The 10,962-nt window shown below is 34.8% G+C and overlaps 1 protein-coding gene and 1 pseudogene across 1 annotated transcript; both read left to right on the top strand.

Annotated features, from left to right (window-relative positions):
• The first annotated feature begins 445 nt into the window (after positions 1-445).
• On the top strand, positions 446-1,134 carry LOC132066179 (F-box/LRR-repeat protein 25-like). Its single transcript, XM_059459542.1, has 2 exons — positions 446-958; positions 1,036-1,134. Exons 1-2 carry the CDS (start codon positions 446-448, stop codon positions 1,132-1,134), a joined length of 612 nt encoding a protein of 203 aa, XP_059315525.1.
• Positions 1,135-6,521: 5,387 nt separating this feature from the next.
• Positions 6,522-9,635, top strand: LOC132066178 (F-box/LRR-repeat protein At3g03360-like; annotated as a pseudogene).
• Positions 9,636-10,962: the final 1,327 nt, after the last annotated feature.

Raw genomic sequence — 10,962 nt, 5'->3', positions numbered from 1 at the left:
GTAAAAAGGAGTGAAATGGAAAATGAGCGGACTACTATAAATAAGTAAAATAATGCGCTATAGGTAAACCCAACTATCTATAACAAAAAAATCTTTGCGTTATAGGGGAGAGAGACAACTCCTTTAAAATGCTAGAGATTTTATCGCGCTAAAACACTTAACGGCATCGTTACGGTTAAGTCTTTAAGCGTGAAAATACTACGCTTAAAATTACTTTAACATATTTTTTTTGTTGGATATTTTGGTTCAGAAATTTTTTTTTTAAGGTATTTTTGTTCCGAACTCCGAAAAGGTGACCTGATAAAGGGATACTCATTTGGTCAAGGGAAATCAGCCCCCAATCGGGTCAAAATTAACACCTCCACAAACCCTTTCTCCAAAAACAAGAAATGCAACTGGAAGACTTACAAAATTGTTGTATTCCATGGAAATGCAAAGGAAAACGATGGCTAGAGGAGAAGACCGGCTCAGTGATTTGCCAGAGTCGATTCTAATTCACATACTCTCTTTGTTGCCTGACGGTAAAGAAGTTGTTAGAACGAGTGTATTGTCTAAACATTGGAGGATTCTTTGGAAATCCGTTCCTGTATCACTCATTTACACCGATGAAACTCCCTATCTCATTGCTTCCATCAATAGAGAGCTTTTTTATTGGAGGTCTTGCCACAAAATCAGAAAATTCAGTGTAACACGCTTTATGTACTGCAAGGAATATGTTAAAGATGTTGATCTGTGGGTATACTTTGCAACAATTGCTAATGTTGAATGTTTTACACTTAAACTTTCTAGTGATTACGGTGGAAGGTATGAGTTTCCTGAATTTGCATATAAGAATAAGTCATTGAGGAATTTGGTTTTACGCCAACTTGAACTGAACCCTATTGGTAGTGTAAACTGGACTAGTCTCGTTTCTCTTTCAATTAAGTATATAGAATTCACAGATGGTGTTATGGAAAAGGTATTATCTGGTTGCCCTAACTTGGAGTGCTTGAAATTAGATAAAGTGTCGGGCATTCATCGTTTGGAAATCAGCAGTGTCAAGCTGAGAAAACTGATCATAAAAAACTACTACGGTCAGCTCGAAATATCAGCCCCCTTTATGCAAACTTTGCAACTTTTGGGGTACTGCAATGATATAAGCTTGCCGTGTGGAAATGTACCTTCACTCGTCACTGCAGTCCTTGATTTAGTTTATTTTGATTGTTATTTGGGCGAGGAAGACAATGATGAAGTAGACCACACCTTAGGGAAGCAGCGTAGCAATATGAAGAAACTTCTTCACAGTGTTGCCCATGTCGAGAATCTTGAATTGAGTCCCTGGTGCATCCAGGTTTATTCATACTCTTCACTGTCAAAAATTCAGTTTCTTCCCTTTTTGGGACTTTCTATTTGCTACTGAATCATCAGTTTAGTAACATTAACAATTCCACTACTTAGGATAATCTGATAACAATGTTGGTAAGTACTAAAAAGTTACATTCTCATGGGCAACAGGGGTTGTTGAAGATGAACTGAAACAAGATCTTTTGAACAGAATTTTCAATGATGAACTTTGGGAATAAAAGAATTTACAATTGACAGAACAACATATAAATATTTGGATTGATTTACATTGATCATTCTCTTTAAGTCATCTGAATGGGTTTTCGGAAGTCCATCTTTGCACAAGAGCTATCTGTTTTTGTACTGCATTTTGTTGAATGAAGTTTTACTTTTTCTAGTTAAAAGAAAGCGCTTTTTGTTCAAATGAAGTTCTACTTTTTCCTAGTTAAAAGAATGCGCCATTTTTGGATTACTAAACCAACCTTGAACACTTTTATGTGCAAAAGACAGTCTTATAGTCCAAGTTGTTTTTACGAATTATTCACAATTTTCATGTCATTTGTTAACTATGTCGCATTTCCTTGTTTTGACATATTCTGGTTTATCTATTTGGTTTGTAAGTGTCTGTCCATACTGGAATTGAAAGGGTGGGAGCCTCCACCATCGAGCCGAAAATTCTTAAAAATTAATGCAGCCTTGGAACAGTTGGACTTCCTTGGAATTTGCAGCATTCTACATAGTTCATCATATGTTGAGACATTGGTCATTGACTGGTACAATCAAGTAGGAAGAGTAAGTTTCCTTTATGCCTTCATTCTGTTACTTCATGTTATGAATATCAAACAACATTTTTTTTTTTTTTTTTGAGAAGGTAACAGTTGTGTGTATTGACTAAATCAGTACATAGGTCGTACTGAAAACCATATTTACATCATAGCAAAAGTGTAAAACTGATCCAAAATCCTAACAGGATCTTTGGATATCTATGATAGAAACAGTACCTTCTAGGTATAACTGTTTGCACCAGAAACAAAAGAGTCTAATGCAATTCACTTTGATCTTTTGTATTGCATTGCATTGCTGTTGTCTTCAAAATATCAAACTATTAGCGGAAGAAGAAGATGATATGTATCCTCATATTTTCGATCTTAAGTTCTTGAGGAAAAAAATCATAATTTTCTGAACTTGATGAGCTTTACAACAATAGCTTCTAACTTGAGTAGACTTGCTCCCCTGTACACTGTTTCCACAAGAACTAAAAAAGAGAAAAAGTGAGAGGAGCACTCTCAAGTAACATGTGAGCTGACAGAAGGATAATGATCCACGAAGTTCATCTTGTTGCTTTGGGCTTTCTCCGACTATTTGAAGGAAGGGAGCTTCCACTTTTCAACCCTTAAGTTTCCTCTAGCCTCAATTCATAGTGATTTAAAGCTGAAAATTTTCTTCTCGGCATCCAATAGGTGACTGAATAGTCTATCCAGCTAATGAATCGCGCATACCAGGCTTCTCTGTAATAGTGACTTCTTTACCTTGAAATAATTCTTTGATCTCTCAAACAATAGGTTCATAGTGCCAAAAAGGTTTTGCAACTCCTTGAAAGCACTCACAATAAGTGAAGAGTCGCCTTCCACCCAAATGTTTCTAATACCGTGTTCAAGACAATATTTAAGCCCATAAGAAAGAACAAATGCTTCAGCCGTATTTTTTGTTCCATGGCCTAGTGGGTCTGCATATGCCATAATAATATCACCAGAAGAGTTCCTATCAAATTTTTTGTAGTTGTAGGAAAAAGATGTTTAACAAGGGATAATGTTTCCCTTCTTTAGAGGAGATGAATGATCAGCTTCAATGAAGCTTTGAAACACACTTTTTGTTTTTTGGTTGTTTGTGTGTACCACTTTTTAACATTTGCTAAGCACTTGACATATTCGTTGAATTTATAAATTCATCTTCTTTTTAATGTTATCCACAATTAACTCCTTCACTTTCTACTTCCATCTAAGTAGAATAACTAGTTAATGTAGTGTACTCTTTCTGCAGTATTACACAAATGAGGACGAACATAACAGGAGATTTGAGACAGATAATTTTAACTGCTCTTTGCTACATCTGAAGACCATCAAGATCATTAACTTTGATGGACCACTATATGGAAATAAGTCTGTACTGCCATTTGTAAAATATGTTGCTCATTAGTAAAATATTTGCTCGAGATTGCAACAAGGCTAGAAAAGTTCATCATTGCTGCCGAATTTGAAGGGAATGATGTGCCTCAGGATTATATTAAAATGGCCCAGGAGCTCCAATGCTTTCCAAGATCCTCTGCACGGGCTTCAGTTGTCTTTTCTTATTGATAATCTTTGACCTCTACCGTTTGTATTAATCGCAACATACATAGTTTATGTTTAGATCTGGTTTGTAGCTGATAGACAAGGCTAGAATTGTACTTGTTAGTAGTTCTTCATGTCTAAGTAAGCTTTTATTCTCTGAATATCAAGTAAGAAAGCTTGCTCTAAATGTTTTGTAATTTCTATTCATATTGCTGAATCCTAATCATGTTTCTATATTATGAAAATTAAGGATGCAAATCATTTTGCGAGAATAGTATTTCAAGATTTGTTACGTGTCCAGGGACATGTTTCTTTTGGCATATGTTATTTTTTTATTGGTGGAAAAAAAAAAAATTATGGACTCTGGACAGTGAAAGACCTTAGAAGGGAAGCAAAGTAGTGGAACCTAGTGCCAACATGTATGCTATGGGTATTGAAAGAAACAAGATATGTTTTGTAAGAAAAGCAGAAGCCACTCATGACTGAACGATAAGTGTTTGAATTTAGTTGCTCTTTGGTGTAAACTGAAAAGTCTATTGCTGTGATGGACTTTACATTAGGGAGTAGCATGAGCTGCACATAGTTTTTGTACTCACCGGAATGGTATTTGTGCTCGGTCAGTTATATTCACTGTCTGCAATTTATTGTGTGCGCAATTCATCTTTTCTATCTCACAAGGTTAGTTCTTTTGGTTGCAAATTTCTGGAAAGATAATAATCCTACTTCAGAATGTTGTCAATGCGACTTGACCTTTTACAGAGGGCATGAACAATATCTAGGAGAGTTCTTTGTTTTAGTAGTGATTGGTTGTTAGTTATTATAAGTAATTCATCGGCTAATTCCAGATTCCTCTAGCAGTTTTAGGATGCTAGGATCAGGTACTCAGCTGTTGTCCTTTGCTGCATAACTGAGATATCAGCCTGTCCCACAGCACACACACAACTCTTTCCATATTGTTCCATCCTGTTAATAACAGGACGAGTTTGACTTCTTTACGCTGAATATAAATTGTGCATTTCCTCTTGATGGTTCATTTGCAACAAGTAGCAATTTTATCCAGTTTTGACAGCCTAACATGACCATTTACTAAAGGGCCAACAAGAAATATCAAGGGAAAAAACCATGAAAGTTTACTTCATCTAGATATATGGTCATGATCTTATGTTTATATGCATGACCAAACAAGGTACTTAAATGCCTTGTAATAGACAGAACACTTAATACAATCACCAAGTCAGAAACGATGCTCATCAAATAGGTTGAAGATGAGCAAAAATAAAGGGAGCATTAAAGAAATGTTGGAGCTTTGTCCAATTAACAAAATTTCTAAACACAAAAAGCATGCTTGAGGGAAAGTAATATTATGATGGTCAATCCCATCCAAATAGAGCACATAGATTTAAGATTCATATAGTTGATTCTAACTAATATGTGATTGAGGTGTTAATTGAATTAAAACTAACCTAAAACCAACCCAAAAGCAGTAACATATATATCCGCCATATATCACCCACAAACAACAAACAAATGCTTGATGTTTAAAAAAAAAAAAAAAAAAATACTATATATATATATATATATATATATATATATATATATATATATAGCTCCTCTTCAAAGAGTTGCAAACTTACATCAATGGTGTCCATCGTAATGAACAATTTGTTTTCAGCTGAAAATAATTTTTTGTGGTTTTCTTATTTATTTTTTTAATGTTTTCACTAAATAACAAGCGATCAAGAAAATATTATCTGAAAAACATTTGTATATAATCTTTTCAAACACCGTGTAGGGTTGGTGTGGATGGGAGCTATGGACAGGGTGGGTTTGGGGATGGGGTGTTATAGTGAGGCGAAGATAATTACCGTGGAATGTCATTTGTGAACTTATTTTTCCTACTTTCACTACGTAGTCATTGTCCTTATTTTGAAGGAACTTGTTTCTAAGATAATGTATTCCAATAATTTTGACCAACCAAATATGAAAAAAATGAAATATATTATTTACAAAATTTTGTCCTCCATACCAAATACACCTTAAATATTGAAGGTTCTAGTAATGGTTAAGGTTGAATAGGGTTGATCAACGTCAAGATTAGGCATTCAACTGGGTTGCACTTAATTGCGATTTCAATACCCTTTGTATTGTTTCTACAAAAGGCTCAATGTATCAATGGTTAATGTTTTATCTAGGGTGTGAGTTTGGGGAATTTATCAATCGAACTTAGGCATTTATGCCACTCATCAATATATATTTATGCCATTTACTAACTCATCCATTGCGAATTTTTCATCAATGTAGCCTCCAACTAGATTTTGAGGTCATTGTTTTTTTATTAATTTGAGATTTAAAATTGGGCTAATTTAAATAAAAGACGTAGACCTCTAATATTTAACTAGCCAAATTTTAAATCCCAAATTAATAAAAAACCTCTAATAACACCGTTTCTAATTGTCTTTTTTTTTTTTTTTTTTTTTTGATAAGTTTTGTAAATAACCGGAAATTGACAAAGTAATGCACCTTTATTCTTAATAACGTAATGAGAATGTAATGTTGGTAGTTATGTTGCTATTTTTTTTTTGCTGATAGGGCAAAACGTTTGTAGAACTTCTTGCTCTGCAAGATGCAATCTGCAAGATCACCCATGTATTGAGAATGGGGCTATGTCTGCTTCTGTGAAAGAATATTTATGGACTTGGACAGTGAAAGGCCTTAGAAAGGAAGCAAAGCAGTGGAACACAGTTCTAGCACGTGAGTTATGGATAATAATGAAAGAAAGAAAGTGTTTTCAAGGAAAAGCAGAAGCAACCCTCGACTGAATATAAATGTTTGAATTTACTTGCTTTTTGATGTAAACTGAAGAGAATCATGGCTAGTGGAGACCGCCTCACTGATTTGCCAGAGTCAATTCCAATTCACATACTCTCTCTGTTGCCCGATGGAAAACAAGTTGTGAGGACTAGTGTATTGTCTAAACGATGGATATTTCTTTGGAAGTCCGTTCGATTATCACTTTCGATTTCGAGTTCTCCTACCTTAGAAACAAAAAGGCCACTCTTGATTTCGTGGCTTCCACAAATAGAGAGCTTCATTATTGGAGGTCTTGCCAAAAAATCAGAAAATTCAGGGTATGTCTCTATTGGTACAAGAAGCGTTATGTTAAACATGTTGATTTATGGGTACATTTCGCAACTAAACTTGCTAATGTTGAACATTTTGATCTTGAAATTTACAGTGAGGAGGACTCATATGAGTTTCCTCAGTTTGGATTTAAGAATACCTCGTTCAGGAATTTGGGTTCACGCAACATCGAACTGAACCCTTTGGTAGTTTTAACTGGACTAGTCTAGTTTCTCTTGATATTGGTGACGTGAAATTGACAGAGGGTTTTATGGAAAAGGTATGATTAGGTTGCCCGAACTTGGAGTGCTTGGAACTAGATAAAGTTGGTGGCATTCGTCGTTTAGAAATTAACTCTGTGAAGCTGAGAAAATTGATCATAACAAACTTCTTCACGAAATATTTGCCCATGTTCGAGAATCTTGAATTGAGTCCCTTTGCATCCAGGTTTGTGATTCATACTCTTCACTGTCAAAAATTCAGTTTCTTCCCTTTGTGGGACTTTCTATTTGCTACTGAATCATCAGTTTAGTAACATTAACAATTCCACTACTTAGGATAATCTGATAACAATGTTGGTAAGTACTAAAAGTTACATTCTCATGGGCAACAGGGGTTGTTGAAGATGAACTGAAACAAGATCTTTTGAACAGAATTTTCAATGATGAACTTTGGGAATAAAAGAATTTACAATTGACAGAACAACATATAAATACTTGGATTGATTTACATTTGATCATTCTCTTTAAGTCATCTGAATGGGTTTTCGGAAGTCCATCTTTGCACAAGAGCTATCTGTTTTTGTACTGCATTTTGTTGAATGAAGTTTTACTTTTTCTAGTTAAAAGAAAGCGCTTTTTGTTGAATGAAGTTCTACTTTTTCCTAGTTAAAAGAATGCGCCATTTTTGGATTACTAAACCAACCTTGAACACTTTTATGTGCAAAAGACAGTCTTATAGTCCAAGTTGTTTTTACGAATTATTCACAATTTTCATGTCATTTGTTAACTATGTCGCATTTCCTTGTTTTGACATATTCTGGTTTATCTATTTGGTTTGTAAGTGTCTGTCCATACTGGAATTGAAAGGGTGGGAGCCTCCACCATCGAGCCGAAAATTCTTAAAAATTAATGCAGCCTTGGAACAGTTGGACCTCCTTGGAATTTGCAGCTTTCTACATAGTTCATCATATGTTGAGACATTGGTCATTGACTGGTACAATCAAGTAGGAAGAGTAAGTTTCCTTTATGCCTTCATTCTGTTACTTCATGATATGAATATCAAACAACTATTTTTTTTTTCCCCCTGAGAAGGTAACAGTTGTGTGTATTGACTAAATCAATACATAGGTCGTACTGAATACCGTATTTACATCATAGCAAAAGTGTAAAACTGATCCAAAATCCTAACAAGATCTTTGGATATCTATGATAGAAACAGTACCTTCTAGGTATAACTGTTTGCACCAGAAACAAAAAAGTCTAATGCAATTCAATTTGATCTTTTGTATTGCATTGCTGTTGTCTTCAAAATATCAAACTATTAGTGGAAGAAGAAGATGATATGTATCCTCATATTTTCGATCTTAAGTTCTTGAGGAAAAAAATCATAATTTTCTGAACTTGATGAGCTTTACAACAATAGCTTCTAACTTGAGTAGACTTGCTCCCCTGTACACTGTTTCCACAAGAACTAAAAAAGAGAAAAAGTGAGAGGAGCACTCTCAAGTAACGTGTGAGCTGACAGAAGGATAATGATCCACGAAGTTCATCTTGTTGCATTATCGGAGATAAGCTTTGGGCTTTCTCCGAATATTTGAAGGAAGGGAGCTTCCACTTTTCAACCCTTCAGTTTCCTCTAGCCTCAATTCATAGTGAGTTAAAGCAGAAAATTTTCTTCACGGCATCCAATAGGTGACTGGATAGTCTATCCAGCTAATGAATCACCCATACCAGGCTTCTCTGTAATAGTGACTTCTTTACCATAGCTGTTTAATCTCTCAAATAATAAGTTCATAGTGCCAGAAAGATTTTGCAACTCCTTTGAAAGCACTCACAATAAGTGAAGAGTCGCCTTCCACCCAAATGTTTCTAATACCGTGTTCAAGACAATATTTAAGCCCATAAGAAAGAACAAATGCTTCAGCCGTATTTTTTGTTCCATGGCCTACATATGCCATAATATCACCAGAAGAGTTCCTATCAATTTTTTTTTTGTAGTTGTAGGAAAAAGATGTTCAACAAGGGATAATGTTCCCCTTCGTTAGAGGAGATAAATGATCAGCTTCAATGGAGCTTTGAAACACTTTTTTTTTTTTGGTTTGCATGTACCACTTTGTAACGTTTGCTAAGCACTTGAGATATTCATTGAATTTAAAAGTTCATCTTCTTTTTAATTTTATCAACAATTAACTGCACTTTCTACTTCCATCTAAGCAGAATAACTGGTTAATGTAGTGTACTCTTTCTGCAGTATTACACAAATGAGGACGAACATAACAGGAGATTTGAGACACATAATTTTAACTGCTCTTTGCTACATCTGAAGACCATCAAGATCATTAACTTTGATGGACCACTATATGGAAATAAGTCTGTACTGCCATTTGTAAAATATTTGCTCAAGATTGCAACAGGGCTAGAAAAGTTCATCATTGCTGCCAAATTTGAAGGGAGTGATGTGCCTCAGGATTATATTAAAATGGCCCAGGAGCTCCAATGCTTTCCAAGATCCTCTGCATGCGCTTCAGTTGTCTTTTCTTATTGATAATCTTTGACCTCTATCGTTCGTATTAATCACAACATACATAACAACTGGTAGTTTATGTTTAGATCTGGTTTGTAGCTGATAGACAAGGCTACAATTGTATTTGTTAGTAGTTCTTCATGTCTAAGTAAGCTTTTATTCTCTAAATATCAAGTAAGAAAGCTTGCTCTAAATGTTTTGTAATTTCTATTCATATTGCTGAATCCTAATCATGTTTCTATATTATGAAAATTAAGGATGAAAATCATTTTGCGAGAATAGTATTTCAAGATTTGTTGCGTGTCCAAGGACATGTTTCTTTTGGCATATGTTATTTTTTTATTGGTGGAAAAAATATTTATGGACTTTGGACAGTGAAAGACCTTAGGAAGGAAGCAAAGTAGTGGAACCTAGTGCCAGCAGGTATGCTATGGGTATTGAAAGAAACAAGATGTGTTTTGAAAGAAAAACAGAAGCTACTCATGACTGAAAGATAAGTGTTTGAATTTTGTTGCTTTTTGGTGTAAACTGAAAAGTCTATTGTTGTGATAGACTTTACATTGGGGAGTAGCATGAGCTGTACATAGTTTTTGTACTCACCAGAATAGTCTTTGTTCTCGGTCAGCTATATTCATTGTTTGCAGTTTTATTGTGTGCACAATTCTTCTTTTCTATCCCACAAGGTTAGTTCTTTTGGTTGCAAATTTCTTGAAAGATAATAATCCTTCAGATTGTTGTCAATGCGACTTGACCTTTTACGTAGGGCATGAACAATATCTAGGAGAGTTCTTTGTTTTAGTGGTGATTGCTTGTTAGTTATTATAAGTAATTCATCGGCTAAATTCCAGATTCCTCTAGCAGGTTTTAGGATGCTAGGATCAGGTACTCTGCTGTTGTCCTTTGCTGCATAACTGAAATGTCAGCCTGTCCTGTCACAGCACACACTCAACTCTTTCCATATTGTTCCATCCTGTTAATAACACGAGTTTAACTTCTTTACACTAATCATAAATTGTGCATTTCCTCTTGATGGTTCATTTGCAACAAGTAGCAATTTTATCCAGTTTTGACAGCCTAACATGACCATTCACTAAAGGGCCAACAAGAAATATCAAGGGAAAAAACCATGAAAATTTAGTTCATATAGATATATGGGCATGATCTTATGTTTATATGCATGACCAAACAAGGTACTTAAATGCTTTGTAATAGACAGAATACTTAATATAATCACCAAGTCAGAAACAATGCTCATCAAATAGGTTGAAGATGAGCAAAAATAAAGGGAGCATTAAAGAAATGTTGGAGTGTTGCAGGACCAGAAATACAGGAAGAAAAGAGAAAATTACAGCTACAAGCTAAGGAAATTAGGGCAACAAAATAGAGATACTTTTCATTGATAGTGAACAATAATCGATTACAGAGATATATCCTACTCTTTTGG

This window comes from Lycium ferocissimum, chromosome 8 (assembly GCF_029784015.1).
Source record: "Lycium ferocissimum isolate CSIRO_LF1 chromosome 8, AGI_CSIRO_Lferr_CH_V1, whole genome shotgun sequence".
In the NCBI taxonomy this organism is placed as follows: Eukaryota; Viridiplantae; Streptophyta; class Magnoliopsida; order Solanales; family Solanaceae; genus Lycium; species Lycium ferocissimum.
The sequence above is the reverse complement of the archived record's forward strand: the minus strand, read 5'-3'. Positions and strand labels throughout refer to the sequence as shown.